This window comes from Periplaneta americana, chromosome 1, assembly GCF_040183065.1.
Source record: "Periplaneta americana isolate PAMFEO1 chromosome 1, P.americana_PAMFEO1_priV1, whole genome shotgun sequence".
NCBI lineage: Eukaryota > Metazoa > Arthropoda > Insecta > Blattodea > Blattidae > Periplaneta > Periplaneta americana.
The window spans coordinates 53,935,385-53,958,181 of record NC_091117.1 but is presented as its reverse complement, the minus strand read 5'-3'; the positions used below and the strand labels follow the sequence as shown (position 1 = coordinate 53,958,181).

General features: G+C 36.6%; 1 protein-coding gene and 1 long non-coding RNA gene across 3 annotated transcripts in view; one reads left to right on the top strand and one right to left on the bottom strand.

Moving 5' to 3' along the window:
- Positions 1-16,949, bottom strand: part of LOC138695842 (uncharacterized) — a 36,995-nt gene extending 20,046 nt beyond the window's left edge. For both annotated transcript variants that reach the window (XM_069820126.1, XM_069820132.1), the window contains exons 1-3: positions 16,557-16,949; positions 3,438-3,672; positions 135-357 (exon numbers count right to left, since the gene is read on the bottom strand). In XM_069820126.1, coding sequence (XP_069676227.1) covers positions 135-357; positions 3,438-3,514 — 300 coding nt within the window. In that variant the 5' untranslated portion in view covers positions 3,515-3,672; positions 16,557-16,949. The remainder of the gene's footprint in view (positions 1-134; positions 358-3,437; positions 3,673-16,556) is intronic.
- LOC138695891 (uncharacterized) overlaps positions 1-22,797 on the top strand; it is a 209,759-nt gene that overhangs the window by 108,668 nt on the left and 78,294 nt on the right. The window lies entirely within an intron of this gene.

The following is a 22,797-nucleotide window of genomic DNA, read 5'->3' as shown; positions in this document are numbered from 1 at the left end:
AATAAGGATATCTTTCTCTTCAGATTCTGATAATTTGGTGGCGATGAAAGGTTATTAATGTTCAATAAAGATAATTTTAATGGTTCATGTTTCACAAGAGCAAAGGAAGTAAATTTCATTAAACATAAGTTTACCTGCATGATGTCTTTTATTTGTGTGAAGAGTCCTTGCCCTAGAAGTGGTGATCTTTTTTCACGGAATTTATTAGGTACAAAGAGATAGTGAATACTGTCCATAAGGCTACGTATTGAAGAGGGTTCATGTGACACCACCCAAGTTGCAAAATTCTCCAGAGTGTGTCGTTCGAGACGCCACTTGCCCTCCTCAGTTGTGTTGTCGTATCCTCGTCTGATATACCTGCAAAAATTCATGTTTCTTAGCTCTGTTTTGTTAATGTTCTTTTAAAATTGAGTGACCATTCAGAGCTGCCATAGGATAATAATATCATTCATTTAATAATCGCACTGGTTGCTCTAAATCCAAATCACGATGAGATCAGTTCAAAGTGGCCCTTGAACAATTCAGTAGCGTAATCATATTTATCCTTCCCAAAGTTATGTTCAAAATGTTTTTTTTTTTTTCAAGAATAAGAAATGGACAATAGGCCTACAATGTACTGTACTCAACAGAAGATGTGACAAATTATGACTCAGTTCCAACTGAGATTTCGGAAGCCACCTCCAAGAATTGCAACACTGTCAGCTTGGAAGAAACGAGCATTTGATTCTGGTAGCGTCAAAAACAGACATGGAAGTGGTCGACCAGTCAAGAGATTCAATTCATGTGCTGGAGTTGCCAAATCCAACAAACGGTCATCTCGTAGATTGATACGAAAGTAACGTCAGAACTCGGATTACCAAATTTAACATGAAAGACTCTTGGTGGAGTCATTGCACATGCTTCCTTCAGTGTACTTAGTGATGCTGATATGAACAAACATAGCGGCATTATTACTTCAGGAGATTCCTACAACTTCTATCTCGAGGAAATGTTTCCTTTACAGACGAGCGTACGATTTACTGTGCACACAAATCCAGTGTTATTTTCTGACCACAGAAAGATGCATACTTCTTCTTGCGGATGAAACACATTGCACCAATTGTTATGTTGCGGGCATATGTTGCTACAAATGATGTAATTAGGCATATTTTTTAAAAGGCTTCTTAACGAAACAACCTATCTGGAAATGCTTGGCTTGATACACCAATTCATTGAAAATGGAATTGTGGACTGAGTATGGTTTCAGCACATGACAGTACACTGGTCCATTCCGTGCTAACTGTTCGTCACTTCACAAACGATGACTTTCCAGGAAGATGGATTGGCCATCAATCTTCATCAGCATCACCATTACCATGGCCTTCACAAAGACCCGATTTGAAGTAAATCGTTACGATTCTAATGAAGAACTACGAGCTGTTGTGTGGGTCGCCTTCACAATCAAAACACCAGTTATGTTATAAAAAATGTCACAAAAGACCTGCAAACGTACCCAGCACTGCAGTGATAACAATAGAGCTAGACAGACCCATTTCATCAATAGGTATGAAAGGGTACGGTATCTTAAGGCCCACTCTGTAACTCCAATGGAAGGGAGATAAATCTGTACTGTACCAGGAATCCAACCTATGACCGATAATGTAAACCTTAAACGTACAGCTTGAGTAACAGCTGAGGATTACTAAACGGATAAAACTTGTTTTGCTGTTGGATCAAAATCAGCAGCATTTACATTATATATCAATGGCGAAGCTAAGGTGTAAATAGACCTACTGCGTAAGCTGAAAAATCTGCTTACCATGTATCTTTTTATACAGCAGATGTTTCTCGGCTTTTCTAACAAAATTTTTTGTGACACAGACCTTACAAGAAGATTATGACCACTCATTTTCACCCCTACAATATGACTTATTTTTCTCAGAGCTCCCTGTTAGTCAAGAATATTTCTTATACCATGGCAATATAAATGTTCTATTTTGTCTTCCTTCATCAACTATTTTAATATGTAGTGTCGATCTCCTATCTGTAAGCTCATTTTATTTCATGCACCCAACTTTAAAACGGTTTCTCTTTTAATTCTACAAATAATGACCTCAATGTTCTCTCAGTAGGAGCCATTTTACACAAAATTTATATGTAACACACACACATGCACTTTGTATTATACTAATTCAGCAATGCAGCGCATTCACAGAAAACCAACATAGTGCGGCGTATTATATCGCAGTTTAGACTAGCCCCGCATCCTTCTACTGTGTCGTAGCGAATCGATACCTTCTCCCCAGCCGCTTCCTGTCAGCTGAGGCTTCTGTCATAAGCCTCTCACAGTGGAGTCTGCCAACAGTGAATTTAATACATGGAACGATTGGAGTGAAACAGAGTGTTACGATACATCGTTATTTCGAACTTTTATTGCTCCTAGATTTATTAACTCAAATGTTTTGGGTAGGTTTAGCCTCAAAAGCCTAAGCCTCTTAAGAGCTTTGCCACTATTTGTTACAATGTGGCTGTAAGTTGGGCAGATTCTGATAATGATTTGTCTGTTGTCTTCAAATCATTATCGTAATCTGTCACTACTATTTGTTGCTGTTGGTACTACTGTTGCTGCTACACTACTACTGCTGCTCCCACATCTAGCCTACTACTACCGGACCACCCATACGAATTGTGGGCCGTCCCATAAATATTTATTATGTTGCCAATATTTTAATTCCATATAAAAAAAGATTTGTGATTATTTTGTCTTCCTCTCCCTAAAGATCGGGCCGGAATCCCTGGCGCCCAGACCCCCCACTTGAGAGGTGTCTGTCCGTCCCCCCTATGGGCGGTCCTGGCTACTACCACTACTACTACTACTACTGCTACTGCTGCTGCTTGTAAAATTATAAGTAGAAAGTAGTTATGGTGCAGAAAATTGCTTACGAAATTTTCACTGAAATATGCGAGTTTTCAAATATCCCAGATATTGCATTTGCTTGTATGTACAATGACTTTTCTTAGACTGTTAGCAGCATATTATTCATATTCAATATATGTGACTCGTTCATCTGTTAGTAATCTATATGAAATAATTTTAGTCAACATTAATCTATTTTTATTTCAAATCAAAAACACATAATAAAAGCCAACAGTTTTCTTTGAGATTTTTTTTTTTTCGTTGAGTAAGCTACAAACGAAACAGTAGGTCTATGATTCATATCTAGGGAAGAAGATTATAGGAGGAATTATTATATTATATAGAAATATTTTTTACTAGTTGCGATTTCAGTCAAGTATTTTACCCTCTTCAGTGGCATGTAGTGAAGACAATTCTCAAAGCTAGTTGATTTTCTTGAGTTACAAATTATTGAACTATCAGGATTGGTATTCTATGTGAATTCAAAGTACAGATACATTAACATGGCACGTTCTCCTAATGGACAGAACACGGAAGTCACCTTTTGAGCTCTAAGTCTTTGATGTCAATGTGGCTCATATATTCTGTAAGTTTCTCGAGTCTGTATTGGAGACGCATTTGCTACGGCAGATCGTGCATTAGGGTGTTAATCATGGATGCGGTCATGGACTGCTGCTCCTTCAGTCTGTCTAGCTGGCGTGTCACCTTCCCGATGCGCTCCAGCACTTTTCTCTCTTTTCCATCAATCCCATCCATATCTGGCGAAGTGTTGGGTTCTGAAAAATATCCGATTAGTGTACAGTACATTCAACGTTCCTATTTTGGTCTAGCGATTAACTTAATTTTACAGTCTGCAGTCGGCTTGACTATTACAGACGTGTTGTGTTAATAGAGAGTGTCACAAGGAAAATTTTGTCATGAGTTAGTGTTTCGGAAATGTACCGTTTAACAGTTAAGTAGACCTCGGATTTTTTGGTCCTTAAAATGAACTTTAAGGCACCTAAAATAGGCTCTAAAATTATTAAAACAGGCACAAAAAATAAAGTTTTAGGGACCTGAAATACAGTTTTATGTACCTAAAATTTGTTTATATCCACTCAGAACTGCAGTAGCCACAAAAACTCAATTAATCAGTGAGTATTAAGCATTATGCTATACGGTGAAGAAGAAAAAAAAAGTAAATAATTACTGTGGTTAGAAACTTTATTTTTGTTACTTGTATGTCTTAAGTTATGGATATTATTAATTGATTCCTCGGCCTCATAGTTCTAAGGCTGCTGATACATAAGTGTCCATATCATAAGTAAATTAATTACCGGAAATTTACCAGTGAATTTACAATTAACAGATTCATAATTAGCATTCCAAAATATAAGATTTTCTCCAAATATCCTGTTGTGAAACTTTGCCATTCCTTAGACACCATTTTATAAACGGAAAAAGTACTTCCAGTGATACCGAAGTAAATGGATGCATATTTAAATCTAGCAATATATGTTATGCTGATTTACATAGAAAGAAGTACATCCTTCACATTTCTACTGCCTGTTCAACTTTCCAGGAATTTCTTCATTCGTGCAATTAACTATCACACGGTCTTTGAACCAAACCCATCCTATATATTAACAACTTTATCTTCCATTGCTACACGAAACAACATTTAAAATGCGTTTTAACAAAATAGAAATAGCATTTTTAGGCTCTAAAATATTATAATAGGTCACAATGGGCAAAATACGAATTTTAAACACCATAAAAACCCTTCCAAGCGTTCGTATTTTACTATAAAAGGTCAAGTTATTTAATTATTATAGTTTATCCCTAGAGCAAAAATAGGCATTTAGCCTAAAATCCGAGATCTAGTTACAAGCCACTAAAGCGATTAATATATGTGGCCATGTTATCCTGCACCAGGACATCCTTTTCGCATATATTATGATAGATTGATAACATCTAAGCACTTTTGACTAGCAGGCAGATATATAAGGTGCAATCACCATATTTCCAAACTGCACTTGTATTTATTGCACCGTTAAACATAATACGCGTGTCACTAAATATCATTACTTCTATGCCTGTTGAGTTGTCTATCAAACAACATCAGATTGTGTTTAATAATTGATCTTGTACACGTGATTTTGTGCAAACATTCAAGGACCTATTGCGATTTTTTCTGGAAAATCTCCATTTACGCCTCATGGCTAGTCTTTTTCTCTGCCTTTCAAGTGATGCATTTAGTATAGATTCCAGGCGTTTCAATGGTTCTAGATAACTTCTTGGTTTCCTGTGTCCTGTTTGTTGCCTACATTTAGGGCAGTCCAGAAACTTATTGATTGCCCTTTGTATGAACCAGGTTTTGCAGATACATAGTGTGCAGTCGAAAGTGTTACCTACCAGAATGATACATAGGCGGTATGTTTTATTCTGACAAAACATGAACAAATAATACAAATACGTTATTTTGTAGGATTTATTTGCTTAAGAAGTTCAAAACAGCCACTATTGTGTTCTGCACACAGTACTAGACGCTTTCTCGCCCTCTTCCTAGCATGAGGGGTGTGACGTTATCACTTGCTGCTCTGATTCGTCTGACAAGATCATGCTTGTTTTGAGGTAATTCAACGCGAATACTATCGCGTATGTAGCCCCACAAAAATAAGGATGTAAAATCGGCGAATCTCGGATGCCACTCATACGAAAAAGTAGTGATCTATCCATCGGCCAGGATATTTTGTGTCCAAAACACCTCGAGAAGTTGCTGCGGCGTTCGCTGAATGACTATCATGATGGAAAATTATTCACGACGTTTAAAAATAATTGTAGTTGAAATTGAATGAGAAGTTTTTGGGCAAAAATCTCAAACCTTATACTTTGAAAAGAATATATTTATGAAAGCAAAGTATTTTTGAGACTTGTGCGAGTTATGACGTCATCGAGAACATTTTTAAATGCCATTGCTTCCAAACGTGCACTCATCCGTCACAAAATTCTCCTTAAATGTCCATCATTGCCAATTCATTCATTCATAGTATTGTGCCCAAGGGCAGATCTTTCACTGCAAACCCAGCATTCTCCAGTCTTTCCTATTTCTGCCTTCCTCATAGTCTCCTCATACGATCCATATATCTTAATGTCGTCTATCATCTGATATCTTCTTGTGCCCGAACTCTTCTCCCATTCACCATTCCTTCCAGTGCATCCTTCAGAAGGCAGTTTCTTCTCAACCAGTGACCCAGACACTTCCTTATCCTCTTACTGAACCGTTTCAGCATCATTCTTTCTTCACCCACTCTTTCCAACACAGCTTTGTTCCTTATTCTGTCTGTCAATTTCACTCATTCCGTTCATCTCCATATCCACATTCCAAATGTTTCTAGTCATCTTCACTCTCGTCGTAATGTCCATGTTTCTGCCTCATATAATGCCACATTCCACTCAAAGTACTTGACTAGTCTCTTTCTCCAGAGATCCGCAGAAGATGCTCCTTTTTTTAAAAAAAGCTTCCTTTTGACTTCCTGGCAGCAACTCATGTTACTGCTTATAGTACACTCCAAGTATCTGAAGTTGTCCATTTACTCTACTGCCTCATTTAGAATTCGCAAGTTTATCTTCTTCACTTTTCTTCCTGTGACCATGGTCTTCGTCTTGTTTGCATTTATCTTCATTCCATACTGCTACGACTGTCATATAGCTCCAGTAGCATATCCCTTAGTATTACCTCCTCTACTGCTAACAATACCATTTCATCAGCAAATCTTATGCACTCTATTCTTCCTCCTACTATCACTCCTCCCATGTTCTGCAAACAGTTCTTCACTAAATTTTCCAAATATATGTTGAACAGGGTGAGTGATAAAGAAATGCTTGACGTATTGCTCTCCATATTTCACTTCCTTCTGAAATTTCTTCTCCTATCCTAACGTTGACTCATTGTTTCATATACAGGTTACTGAACAGTCTCCTGTCTTTCTAACCCACGCCAATTTTCTTTAGGATGCGCATCAGTTTATCCTAATCCACTCTGTCAAACGCCTTTTCTAGATCCATAAATACTTCATAACTTACACTTATTTATTCTTCTCTAGATATCTTTCGCCGATTTTTCGTACCAATATCGACCTAAGTAAATAAATTTAAATAGCAAAAACATCTAGGGAATCTAATAATGTCTATGAAACCAACCTGTTGCAAAATCTACTCGCGAAACCTGGCCATGATTTCAGTGTGGTGTGCCTTTTAAATGGATGGCAACTTTTTGCTGGTTGAGTGGAAGAGAAGGCCTTAATGGCCTTAACTCTGCCAGCTAAAACAAATTATTATTATTATTATTATTATTAGTATTATTATTATTATTATTATTATTATTATTATTATTATTATTATTATTATTACAACCACGTTCAAGAATTCTGTTGATTGTCGTAGGTCCCAGGTGCAAGTCTCGTGACACAGTTTTAATGCTGGTATGAGATACATTCAATGTCCCGTGTTGAGGAAGTCTGTATTCTACAGCTCTTTTTCTTTCTAAATTGGGTTATTTTACGACGTTTTATCAACTACGATGGATATCTCGCGTCTGACTGAAATGAAGGTGATAGTGTCAGCGAAATGAATACAGTCCAGGGTCCAGCGCCAGAAGTTACCCAGCATTTGCTCTTAATGGATTGAGGGAAAACCCTGTAACTTTTCCCAATCAGAATTTGAACCCTCTCGTTACACGGTCAGAAATACTAACCGTCACTCCACAGAGATGGCCTCTATAGCTCTTAACTGGCTGTAGAAAGGATATCGTCTGTCAAGAAATAATTGTATAAGACAGCTGCTGCCACTGGCGTAGCTCAGTCGGCTGAGGTGCTTGCATGCCGATCCGGAGTTGCGCTAGGGCGGGGGTTCGATTCCCACTTGGACTGATTATCTGGTTGGGTTTTTTCCGAGGTTTTCCCCAACCATAAGGCGAATGTTAGGTAATCTATGACAAATACTCGGTCTCAGCTCGACAATAATATCTCGATATCACCAATCCCATTGACGTTAATAACGGAGTAGTTGATACAACGTCGTTAAATAACGTACTAAAAAAAAAGACAGCTGCTTGCCCCTCATTTCGTCCGCACTGTTCGTACACTAGCAACATGTCCACTAAAGTCATCGTTACTGTATCGTCTTTGCTCCAGTAGTCCGCAAATACAAGAGATTGGAGCACTACCGCTGAATCTGTAATTTCTGTCATCGTAATATCAACAAATACGTATATCCTCACCCCTTACATAAAGTTTTGCCCCTTCTCGGGACTCCTAGTCACATTAGTTCGCCTGCAATAACTTGAGTAGGCCACCCAATTAACCACACAATATGTATCTGCAACAGGCGGTACATTTACGCAACTCTCATTTAGAAGGTAGCCTTTGCTGTTGAGATTGTCAGTTCAGTTTACGTTTATTAGTAGTGTAGCTCAGCGGACCTTTAGGCAACAGGAGTTTTCTCCGGGTAGGCTACTCCTATTCCCCCTTGACATCCTAACAATTCTCCATCATTCAATGGTGCACTCTCGATAGCCTCTGACGAACTAGCATTGTCATGACTCATGATCATGAACCAATGCCAGGCTACACACAGCCAAACAAACCCAATTTTGTCATTTTGTTGGGAACAATTTGATCACTCTCCCTACAGCCCTGACTTAGCACCAAGTGATTTTTACCTGTTTATGCTTCAGGAAGAATTCCATGGTGACAAATATTTCCATGACGATGTTGATGTGAAAGCAGTAGTGCAGATATGGTTTTCATCACAGACGGCATCTTTCTATGATGAGATATAACAAAAATTGGTTCCCCGTTATGACACATGCCTCAGTAATGTGGAAACTATGTGAAGAGCAGTTTAAGGTGTGTGGAATCCAACGTAAATAAAGTAATTTGAAAATAATTTTGTTTAATTTTTTTAATTAACGGCACTCATTTTAAAAACGTGTCTCGTAGTTCTAATGCATTGTATAGTATTATGCTGTACGGAAGTCTGATCACACAATTTTTTGTACAATGGCAGGACCCGTACAAGAATGATGGATGTCATTGCAGGAGAAGCAATTGATAGTTTGAAATGCTTGGCGCTCAAAGCTTAACTATGATTTTCCGATAATTACTGGACAATGACTATCAGTGTTAATGCCGTATAACTCTGTATGTACATTCTATATGTATTAAGCTATACATTGACAGTCTTGATTCATTTTCGACAAGAAAGTGACATCCATCATTCTTGCAGTGCACTCTTCATACGATGTTTATCTCTCCTTCTCATTGTCAATTCTAATTTGTTTATGTGAATACGAGTATACAGTATAACAGGTTGTGCTTTGAGAACTAATTAATGTGGCGTCCTAGGCGCCATAAAAAGGTTCTTTATCCTACAGCCAATAGGAAGGGCTTCAAATATTTTCATTTCTAGATATGCGAAATTTTCTTATATGGAATGAAGATTAGCACACTCCCTTAATTCCTGTCCTCACGCTATGTCGATAACGGAACGCTTTCTTATACCCTAAACCTCCTTAAATAAGGCCTTGCAGTTTTGATCATAAGCTAATTTTATTGTTTGTTGTAAGGCTTTTCTTTTGTGTGTACAAAATTTGACAGAAAATTTCAACGTAACGTTCGGTGCGGAACGCTGCATACATAGAATTCCTAATAGTGGTTAAAAATTATGTTCACTTCACATAATAGACACTGGACAGCACAAAAACGTACTTTCCTGTTCGGATGCGTATTACATTTCTATGTGAATTGTAGCAAGAATGTATCGTTTGATCTGTTAATGTGATTAACGTTATTAAATACCGGATGTGCATTGAAATGAAGGATGAATAGAGTATATACCCATATAATAAAATTGTATCTCGCGCATTGTTTTAAGAAAATTCCGTGTATCAAAATGTTCAATGTTGAATGTTTAGTGCAATTTTGTTAATAAAATTCACAGGAAAACTCTGCAAGCTGTAACTTTTACGAAAGTGATCAGAACTACCAGTATTTAATTTTTTTCATGACTATGTTTTTGCAAGCATTTCTAAGCTGAGCATATACAGTATTTCGAAGGCCGTCAGAAGTTGCATTGTTATTGAGTAGGCCTATTTAAATAAGAAGAAATGAAAGTAGATTTACAATATATCTCTATTTAATTTAGCCGCCATGATTGTCTAGCTCTAGTGGATAGAACGCTGGACTTCAATCCTGCGGACCTGTGGGCGATCCCCGGCATGCCCCCGATTTATAATTTGTGTTGGACAACCCCGCGGTCCAGGTAACACCGGAGTTTTCTCCGGGAACTTCAGCTCCCCTATGGCATCCCAACAAATCATAATCAGCTCATCGCAGGTGTTGCGTAAATCAGTCTCCTATGGCGCACTCTGGGCAATGACTCTGTCGGTAAATTGGTCTACACAACTGATTTCATGTGAATGAATGAGGAACAGTTTAGTACTCGCCATTAATATATATAATTTTGTTAAAATTTGAATGTTAAATTATATACATTTGAGATTGTTTTCTTCTTTGGTTTGTTTAATGAGATATGCGTTTCAGATTGCCGCCCTCGTTTGACAGAACATTGTGAATCAAGTGCATTGTGTTAAAATGCTGATGGTGGAAGAAAAGATTTTGTGATTCTTATTGCGATGCAAAGTGAACCTTTCATATTGAGTGCCCGTGGTCGTCCAAGAAAACGTGGTATGACTTGCAGAAATACACTGACCGGCAAAAGAAACCGAACACTTGAGAAAAATACTAAAAGTCAAGTTTAAATGTAAATTATGACTTAATCTCAGAAATAACATAACTGTTATCGTATTAAATTTAAAAATTACACTTTTATGAACTTTTGACACGTAAATTCACGCCTTTCACACCAATTAATCTTCGGTTTATTGCCTAACAACGAAGGAGTGTGTTTCTGTGCTGAACATGTGGGGTAGGTAATCATAAACAATTGAAGAGGTTTTATTGCTTTATTGCTTTCTTTTCTTTTTGAAAATGAATAACAACTGTCGAAAATGGTTTGTTTGTCATTACGTCAGTAAGTTTGGTTTAGACAATGCCTTGTCATCCCAAGACGTTGCCAGAGCTGTCGCTCTCATTGATGACGGACACAGCCTCCGTTACGCAGCTGCTACCATAGGCGCACCATACACCACGGTGCTAGAGGCTGTGAAACGGTTCCGGGAAACACAGAGTTACTCCAGAAGACCTGCATCTGGCAGAAAAAGAAAGACTTCAGTCCGAGATGACCGATTTCTCGTCAGCCAGGTTCTAAGAAACCGCCATACCACAGCAGTTGAAGCTCGGAATCGACTCCAACATGTGCGGGGTGTTAATGTGAGCGAGAGGACTGTTGGACGACGCCTTGGAGAACAAAATCACGACGACCTGCTACTGGACCAGATCTGACCAGACAGCACCAAGTCGACCGTTTTCAGTTCGCTCGTCAGCATGCCCAATGGACTGTGGAGCAGTGTGCTGTTCTCTGATGAGTCCAGATTCTCCCTGAAATCCCCAGATGGTAGGGAGAGAGTCTGGAGAGCAAAATGCAGAGTGAACATTGTCTGCAAGGACGCCATTCAGTGGAGGCTCCGTGATGGTGCGGGGCGACATCTCCATGTAGGCCCGAACGGAATTGGTGATCGTCGAGAATGGTAGTCTCAACGCTCACCGAGATTCTCGTCGATCACGTCGTCCCCTTTGCTCCATTTATTGGAGATAATTTCATATTCGTGGATGACAATGCAGCGCGCTACGTATAACAGTATCTTGATGCATTGGAGATTGTTCGTCTCAACTGGCCAGTTCGGAGTCCCGACTTAAACCCTATAGAACATCTCTGGGATTTGTTGGGTAATCCTGTTCCGGAGACTTTAGGTGATCTGCGTGCGGCACTTCAAGAGGAATGGGACAATATCGACCAGAGAGACATCATAACCATAATCGAAACTATACCTGAGAGAATGGCGGCTGTAATTAGGGCCAGAGGGGGACACACCAGATACTGAGTGTTTGTTTCAGTTATTGTTAGTGTGAATTTAAGTTTCGTGCATCAACATTATTTTCAGTGAAATTTAGTGGACAATTATTCAGCTCAAAGTTAAGTGAAAAATGTTACAGAATTTCAAAAAAAAAAAAAAAAAAAAAAAAAAAAAAAAAAAAAAAAAAAAAAAAAAGTGCAGATTTATGAACATATGACGGTCATTGACTCAAAATTGGTATGAAAGGTGTGAATTTACGTGTCACAAGTTCATAAAAATACAATCTTTAAATTAAATACGATTACAGTTAAGTTATTTCTGGGATTACTTCATGATTTACATTTAAACTTGACTTTTAGTATTTTTTTTCAACTGATCGGTTTTTTTTTTTTTTTTTTTTGCCGGTCAGTGTATTAAGTGTTTCAAGATAATCAAATATGCGTGTCTGCGTCTCCATGACTATGAAAACATAAAATATTATACATGATTCACGGTAAGTGAAGGCATCAACGGATGTAAAATTCAAAATTATTCTTACACCATAACATCAGGGACAGTTTCCAAATCATGATAGATATTATACCAAAAAATGTTGTTTATACTGAAACATGTAACTTGTTTCAATCGGGATTTGAACTCGTTTTACGGTCAGACATGCTAACCGTTACTCCACAACGGAGAACAAGGTGTGCGTCAAACCTTAGTAACATTTTATGTTATTTCCCCGATGGCGGACACTTATTAAAATTAGACATTTCAAAAGTGTCACTATGTAACTTTGAAGTATTGTTATCTGAACTAGAATAGAATTCCATTAAATGAAAAGAAGTTTCGTCGTTAAATGACACAGTTTTAATGTTACTCCTTAGAACGGCTCAGCAAGATGATGGTATGGCGATAATCAACCAAGAGAAACAAGTGTTCTGAAATAACCTGCTACCGTACGTTCGCTTTGCCCATCACACATCTCGCTATCGGTTCCATTTCTTTTGATAAGATATCACCCATTAATATCGTAATATAATTATAATTATAATGATGATAATAATAATAATAATAATAATAATGAACAGGCGTATTATAGAGTCCATCTATGTAATTGATTGAATGCTATGAATGTTAGCCTACTATTCATATTACGAGTACTATCGATATAAAATATATAAGCAAACTCAAAATTAACTGACAGTTTCAGTAGCAGTGCTATATTGTATTTTCTAAACCAAAAATAGAATATGGCTTTGCTACATTGTGACAGGGTGAGTGTTTTCCTAAAAGACAAGTATTTTCCCTGCGCCAAAATACAATCTGACATTGCTATGAAGTGATAACGTTGTGCTCAACACTTGCATATCCTTTAATTTGTTCTTACGAACATAAAAATAATTTGTCTAGTGTAGATCTTCTTATTCAATTTTGCTTTATTGGTAGCTGAAAAATATCACCTGTCATATTACTTAGCCTTTTTAATGAGGAATGGAGGAATTATACCATTTAGTTTCTTTCTTTTGGTGGCATTTATCGATAATCGATTACAGGTTATCGAACGATTACTAAAAACATTACTTTCACTGTCTTTTTTTGGGCACTATTGTGATAAGTGGCTCTTAGGAGCTGATACATCTGTTCCAATAATAATAATAATAATAATAATAATAATAATAATAATAATAATAATAATAATAATAACCATCGGCATAACTCGTGTCCTAGGTAGGCTCGTTTGCCTGGTATTCTCGAGTTGCACTCGGTTGTGGATTGGATTCCCGATTGGGCTGATTAACAAGTTGGGTTTTCCCGAGGTTTTCCCCAACCATAAGGTGAATGGCAGATAATATATGACGAATCATCTGCCTCATCTCGCCAAATACAATTTCGCTATCACCTTCCATCGACACTAAATATCCTAATAGATGATACAGCAAACTAATAATAATAATAAAAAGATTGCTCGGGATAAAATTAAACCTTATCCTTTGGCATGTTTCTTAATGTTCATAAATTCATTGTAATTTTGTATGTTCCTTGACTTATTTATTAATGCAATTACTGCAGTTAATCCATTAAGGAATAATTATTCGACAAAAACTTTATCCAATTTATTTTACTAATTAGAGAGCTCCATTCAGCTAGTTAGCATAAATGAGCGCTGAAGTGAGTGATGAGTAAGTAGGTCTTTAAAAGTTTGGCTCAGAGATCTTGAGTATTAAGAACTCAATCCGAGGACTTTATGACGAATGAATGCAAATGTTCATGTGTCAACACTTTATAAGCAAGCAGTAGACGTGTAGAGCTGCAGTAGAATCCAAAGTGCGACACTGTCCAGTTTGGGTATTAGCCTGGCACTACAGTTCAACTAATTAGGTATTTGTAATTCATTGTATAGCAGTCAGAACCAATATTCAACCGCCGCACAGTGGTCTAAAATCCATATTTAGGAAGACAAATGTAGAAAAATGACATGTAAAAAAATGAAATTAAACCCTTATATTATTTTTCCTATATAACTGAGTAACACTCAATTGATTATCTTTATCAGCGGAGGTGGCAGCATAGCGAGATAAGAAGCCAGTAACATGCCACATTTCGCCACCCAACATTCTTATTCAGCAAGCGTCGCGAGTCCGCCGTTTTCATTGTGCTGTAACTCTGTTGTAAGTTGTCCATTCCATTCATATTTGGTACCAGCGTATCAAGACGTAGTTCTTTGGGTATGTGACACTGTTTTTGTTACATTTAATGTTATTATAGTATGGCAAATTAGCATGAATGGGCACGGGACAAAATATAAATATAACAATTGAATGCAGACTTTGCTAAGGTAGAGAAAAAATAACCCCCTTTGTTTCGTCCAAAAATGTTTTTTTTTCACTTCCTCCACTATTTACCTCTATTTTAAATCTAGTCTTAAGATGCGCAGATTTGCGGAAGTAATAAATTATGAGCACTATTCTTTCGAGGTGCAGTAGTGCAATTTTTGTCGGTTGCAGTTATTTCAATATCTGTCAACCGAATCTGCTTCCGCATTACAATTCAGGGAATTCAAGATGACAGTTTGTTAATTATGTATCAAATAAGCTTCCCGAGTGCCCAAAAGGTGCAATAGTACCTAAAATGTTACATTTTCCCCCATAAGATAATTTATCGTTGGAGAGCAAGAGGATAAGGAATATGCGTTTTTTTTTTTAACGAAATTGACATTGGCTTAGTGAGCTGCTTATTAAATTAGGTTCTCATCGTAATAGTAATGAAAATTTATAGAAAACTTACCCCTGGAAAAAGTCTGGGTGCCCAAAAAAGCTTTTCCATTACAGCAAGTATGAGGTCGAAACAAAAACAATCCAGAGACTTAGAGCTTGTATACAAAACAAGTTTACTACCTGTAACTACTGTATAAAGTTTTATAAAATCTGTTAAGACAAGAAAAGTTACAAATTTTGTCTAAATGCATCCCCCTGTAAGGGGCACTTCTGCTTATACCAACGTAAACAGAGTTTGTACACAAAACAAATGCACTAAGTGTAACTACTGTATAAAATTTCATAAAAATCTGTTAGGACAAAAGTTACTAATTTTGTCTAATTGCGGCCCCTTATAAGGGGTAGTTCCCCTTATGCCAACATAATGAGAGCTTGTATACAAAACATATATGCTACCTGTAACTAATGTGTAAAATTTCATGAAGATATGTTAAATAGGACAAAAGTTACTAATTTTGTCTAATTGCGCCCCCTATAAGGGGTAGTTCCCCTTATACCAACGTAATCAGAGCTTGTATACAAAACATATGTTACTTGTAACTGCTTTGTAAAATTTCATAAAGATCTGTCAGATAGGAGAAAAGTTACTAATTTTGTTTAATTGCGCCTCCCTATAAGGGGTAGTTCCCCTTACACCAACGTAACGAGAGCTTGTATACAAAACATATATGCTACCTGTAACTACTGTGTAAAATTTCATAAAAATCTGTTAAATAGGAGAAAAGTTACTAATTTTGTCTAATTGCGCCCCCTATAAAGGGTAGTTCCCCTTACACCAACGTAATCAGAGCTTGTATACAAAACACTGTGCCTGCCCACTTGCAGTGTAAATAAATACATACATATATGCTACTTGCTTGTAACTGCTTTGTAAAATTTCATAAAAATCTATTAAATAGGAGAAAAGTTACTAATTTTGTCTAAATGCGCCCCCCCTATAAGGGGTAGTTCCCCTTATACCAACGTAACGAGAACTTGTATACAAAACATATATGCTACCTGTAACTACTGTGTAAAATTTCATAAAGATATGTTAAATAGGAGAAAAGTTACTAATTTTGTCTAATTGCGCCCCATATAAGGGGTAGTTCCCCTTATACTAACGTAATCAGAGCTTGTATACAAAGCATATATGCTACTTGTAACTGTTTTGTAAAATTTCATAAAATTCTATCAGATAGGAGAAAAGTTACTAATTTTGTCCAAATGCGCCCCCCTATAAGGGGTAGTTCCCCTTATACCAGCGTAACGACAGCTTGCATACAAAACATATATGCTACCTGTAACTACTGTGTACAATTTCATAAAAATCTGTTAGGTAACTGAAAAGTTATTAATATGTCCCGCTAAATTTGCATTCTAGACCACTGTGCGCCGGTCTTACCTAATTCATTCCACAGGAATTGGATTCCTTCGATAATCTCTCGTCCCATCGAAATAACAGATATTGCGGTGCCCAGAATGGACCCGGTCGTACCATGGTGTTGCAGGATCACTACCACGATAACACACCACCCGATAACACAACCTGTATCCTTGCGCATCAACATGTTCCTAAGTGTTCTGAGAACGATTTTAGTACCACTGCATCAGCTTATGGGAGCACCGGAAATTAAACAGTCACATTCACTGCAGTCTACTTCCTCAGAAGGACCTTCAGACACGAAATATATACAGCATTTCCTGAATACCACATGGTATGTATTCAAAATAAATTTGTGAAGTCCCTTTGTAATTGTCATGCTATACTAATTAGAGTCGGGCAGCCTCTTACTCCCGCTCGTTCTCGTAGACGATGCTAGCTGGCCGATAACGCCAGTTCCGAGAATCGTATTATCGAGATTGCCACTCTCGGGCACGAGCAGTGTTGCCAACACACAAATTATATCCCCGTCAGTCTATCACCTGGAAATCCGTCAGAATCCGTCAAAATTAAAAAAAAAAGTAAGACCCACTCATATCTATATACAAATAAAAGCAAATATAGGGATATCCTGAACTAGCACCAACAGATAGCGCACGTGTACTATGAGGGATGCGCTTTGCGTGTGCATTTGTTTTTCGGTATATAAACATTGAGGTTATACATAGTGTATTAGTATATTAAATACTCTTAAAAACTAAAAATGGCAAATTTTTGTTATGTTCCTATATGTAAAAACCAGGGAAAGCTTTTTGTCTTCAATCAGGTCCCGAAATATTCTGAATATATGCTTTAAACCTTAAAAAATATAAGTAATAAAATTGGGCCTCGAAAGTGCTAGCTATTAAATAAAAGTAACTACTGTACTTCAAGTAAGGAATTGTTGACTATAGTTTCATTTTGGAAGAGGAAAAAGAAAATTAATAAAAACATATGCAACCTCGACAGCGGGCTATGTTAGCTTAGATTATATGCAGTAGTTGTAGGAGTCTCCGAATTTTACGCCTGCTGTAAACTCTCGATAAACTGGAATGTTTATTATCCAGGACGATCCCTAGTGAAATCCATTTCGTGAATAATGTTTTTAATGTACTGTTAAAGCCATATTTTAAGTTCAAATTTTCAAAATCATCCCACACAGTATTCAAAACTGCATGTCCTTAACCTACAAAACACACTACTAATTGTGACACTATTGCGATCCTATTATATCATCCTATTAAAAATTGCATTTGATCTTTCTGCAACTACAGAAAAAATACAAGGAATTCAATCTCGATAGTCTCTTCCCTATAAAAAAAAACACATTGGTGGCTGCATATCCTGTTTTTAGCGTACGGTTCTTAAATACTACTTATTAAAGAGGGCAATATTCACTTTCGACATATTTCCTATTTTTTTATTCATGCATATTGTTCTCAAAGTTCTCGTTTAGGTTCAATTTACTCGTATCTATATTCTGCATACTGCAGATTTCCCCACCCATCTCGGGGAATCGCTCAATATTATACAGGTTTACTTTATTATTTATTGTAAATTAAATTAAATGATGAGGTAAGAAAATATTGAATTATATTAAATTATACTAGGTTATACAAAATACCTAACTGTAAATATAATTTTGACACGCACAGAAAACCAACAAGCGGGAAAACGTAATCAACTGTAGCATATGACAAAACATAGCCCTACAACATGTTGCGCCGCATGGAACGCTCCTGCCATCTGACGGTAAAACTTCGCATAAGATATCCCTATTAACACAACTTCTTTAACAATATTGATTAAAATAATAATAATTCATCCACATTATCTGCCTCTAGTTCTGCAGTTGATGTGCTTTGTTGGCCTACGCGCCCCCAAAAATTAAACAATTACAAATGACAGCAGCTAAAAAAGTCAAAGGACGATGTAAATAATAATTTCCGCCAGAAAATCCGTCACCCGTCAATGCCATTTTTTTCCCCTCCGCTACATTTCCGTCCAGTTGGCAAAACTGGGCACGAGGAATACCGAGTCTCGGCCTGATATCGCACGGCCGACTTATCGTTATGAAATGCGTACACTGACTGCCGGCTTAATTGCCGCTCATCACTGCAATTCGTGACTCTTTCTGAAATATTAATGTTCATAAAGTAATTTAAGAAGGCACAGCAATGTGGTATGCAATAATACAGCACATTATGATTGTCGACATTCTTACAGAAGTCATACTATTTTAATGAACTATTTATTGCATTTCTGGAGAAGCAAAATAATGCAGCACTTTCAGTCGTTACCTAATCCTAAGCTAGTCTAAAACAATAACAAGTTATGGTTGGAGCTATGATATATATCCTCGCTATGAGCATTTCGTTCACATTCCACATTTATTTGGGTATTTATTTCACACACAACTTATGTTTTAAAATGCACTTAAATCACGCGGTAATTGATGCATATAGAAAATTAGGATTTATAATAAGAAATACAAAAGAATTTAAAAATATAAATACTATTGATACTCCTTATAAAACTCTAGTTAGAAGGAAGCTAGAGTATGCGTCTGTAATATGGTTATCTCAGTTCCAGTCCCATCAGATGCAAATAGAAAAGATTTTTACGTTATTTATATTAAAAAAAACATCACGTGTCGTCTTATGACAAGCAAATTTCATATAATCAGTTGCTTTTTGAATTTAATTATAAAACTTTAAAATCTCGACGATTAATAAATAGCCAAATTTTACTCTATAAGACTGTTAACGGTATATTGAATAACTGTGATTTTCTTAAATTCCTTCAGTTCAATGTAAAAAGAACAGAATTACGTCATAGGCAACCTTTTATTATTCCTATTCCTGGAACTGTTTTCTTCAAGAACTCTTCATTGTTTGTTATGTGTAATACTTAAAACTCTCTGTCTTTAAACTGTGATTCTCAATTGGATTTCAGTTTAACAATTGAAAAAATTCATACAATATTAAAAAGTATTGTATTTCCTTAGATATTTAAATTATGAAGAAGTGTATTATAATGTTTTTACTCTAGTTTTTAATAATTTTGCATCATTATATTAATATTTGGCACTGTATTAGCTGTAATATTATATTCTAGCATCTATTACCATTATGTATTTTCTTTCTTTCGTTTGTGTTGTTTGTTTTGTTGTTTTTTCTCTTATTATGTATTTTGTGTATACTGTATATCTATCAGCGTATTCCGAATCTCACCGGTCCGGTGGCATCAACGACGTCACGTTGCAGCGAAATAAGGAACAAAACTGCTGGAAGGATCGATGGCTGTCATGGCGACTGTATAAGTTGTTGTCTGTGCTACGCTAGCAAAATTTTGCGAAATTTTCGTACTCCCATCTCGTTCAAAGAAAAGATAGCATAAACAATTTATTTCTTGAACCGGTAGTAATAACGGGTCCTTTGACATGTTCGCTCATAAGCCATTAACATATTGTTTTTACGTTGTGCTCATTACAAACAATGCAGCAGAACTAAAACAGAACACATCGCCATGACACAACAGTGCACGATGTTATTCGTCTGCTAATTCCCGCCCTATACAAGAACCAATCAGATTCACTGATGGCGGCTGATGGAGACTGCCACCACCTCTGCAAGTTGATGGCACCGGTGCGACACCGGTGGAACATCAATGACGTCATCGGTGGAATTCGGAACACCGTGATGCCATCGGATTGCTCACCGGTGAGATTCGGAATACGCTCTAGGTAAGCCACCTGTAATTGGAAGCCTGCTTCTGTTGGTGGTGGATTTAAAATAAAATAAACCCACAGCGAGCGAGAAAAAAAAATTATTCGATAGTGTTTTGTATACGCTGTAGTAATGGATATCACACGACTGTATTATTATTATTATTATTATTATTATTATTATTATTATTATTATTATTATTATTATTATTATTATTATATTGCGCCTTCACATCTGGATGTTTTGTTGTTATGCAACGGCATCTTCATCAGCATGGGTAATTATTGCGCTGTGTAAGGACGAAATAAAATAATTAATACTTATTTATATTATAAAGGACCAAGGACTCTGACAAAAGATATTTTTGTTTCCCAACTGACAAAATGCTGAATGTGAAATGGAAACACTTTTACAAGAGGAAGGACAGAATTACGAAATAGAGTAGATCCTTTCACAAATGAATCATTATTACTTACAAATGCGTTTTAAGGAACCCGGAGGTTCATTGCCGCTCTCACATAAGCCCGCCATCGGTCTCTATCCTGAGCAAGATTAATCCAATCTCTACCAGCATATCCATTTTTATATTATCTTCCGATCTACGTCTCTGCCTCTCCAAACGTCTTTTCCCTCCGGCCATCCAACTAACACTCTATATGCATTTCTGGATTCGCCCATACCTGCTAGATGTTATCCCCTTCTCAAACCTCTGAATTTAATATTCCTAATTATATCATCTTGAGCCATCCCTGTCGAGGGGGTTCTAACCCATCACAGGAGGCCTGTGCCCAACATGGGACATCATGGCTAACATTCATTCATTCATTCATTCATTCATTCATTCATTCATTCATTCATTCATTCATTCATTCATTCATTCATTCACATTCAATTATATCAGGTGAGGAGTACAACGCGTGCAGTTCTACGTTGTGCAACTTCCTCCATTCTCCATCCCTCTTAGCCCCAAATATCTTCCTAAGAATCTTATTCTCGAACACCCTTAACCTCTCTTCCTCTCTCAAAGTGAGAGTCCAAATTTCACAACCATACAGAACAACCGGTAATATAACTGTTTTATAAATTCTAACTTTCAAGTTTTTGGAGAGCAGGCTGGATGACAAAAGCTTCTCAACCGAATAACAGGCATTTCCCCCCATATTTATTCCGCGTTTCCTCCTGAGTGTCATTTACATTTGCTTTATCATAATAACAGAGAATAAAAGAGGGTTATTATTATTATTATTATTATTATTATTATTATTATTATTATTATTATTATTATTATTATTATTATTATTAAATTACTTTACGACGCTTTATCAACTGCTGTCTGAATGAGATGATGATAATGCCAGCGAAATGAGTCCAGGGTCCAGCGCCGAAAGTTACCCAGCATTTGCTCTCAATGGGTTGAGGCGAGAAACCTCAGCCTGGTAAAGGCTGGTTCACAATAAACCGGGAACGGAAACGACAACGAGAAATAATATTAAAATAAATGTATTTAAATGTGAGCATTCACAATTAACGAGAAGATTGCCGGAGCCCGGGAACGGGAACGTGAAAGTTAATTGTGAATGCTCACATTTAAATGCATTTATTTTAACAATATTTCCGTTATCGTTGTCGTTTCCGTTCCCGGTTTATTATGAACCAGTCTTCACTTGTCCTAACCAAGATTCGAACTGGAACCCGATCGTTTCACAGTCAGGTGTGCTAACCGTTATTCTACAGCGATTATGACGATTATTATGATTATTGTATTATTATGATCATTATATCATTATTATTAGTATCACTGTTATCATTATCATTATCGTAATCATTAGGATGATCAAGATTATGATTATCAGGATTATTATGATGGTTATTATTTATTATTATTGTCTTGTAAGTTATCATTAGGTACAACGTATTAGAAATCGTATTAATTCTTAATTTGTTATTCTCGTTCCTATAACATATAAGATAATTATTCTAAACCCTATAGGCCTATATCATTTTATATTGCAACGTGGCTACAATACAATAAGAATTGTTCTGTAGCAATAATTTATAACGTGCACACCAATAGAAAGTGTAGTTTTCTGTAGTATATGCTGGTTCACAATAAACCGGGAACGGAAACGAGAACGGAAATAACGTTAAAATAAATGTACAGTATTTAAATGTGAGCATTCGGAATAGTTAATTGTGAATGCTCACATTTAAATTAATTTATTTTAACAATATTTCCGTTCTAGTTCTCGTTGCCGTTTCCGTTCCCGGTTTATTGTGAACCAGCTTTTAATATTTTCATGTGTCATATCATTGTGTTAAAAACTATTTTTTTATTTAGTTGCTATAAAAGATAGCCTAATTACTGTAAAGTGTAAACCATCTTCGACTATATAGCCTCATTTTCAACTACCTATATTAAAATACCATTTAATACCATCCGTACAATAACGGGTTTTCATGCGTTGAAGGGTTCTATACAAATTTTACGGAACAAA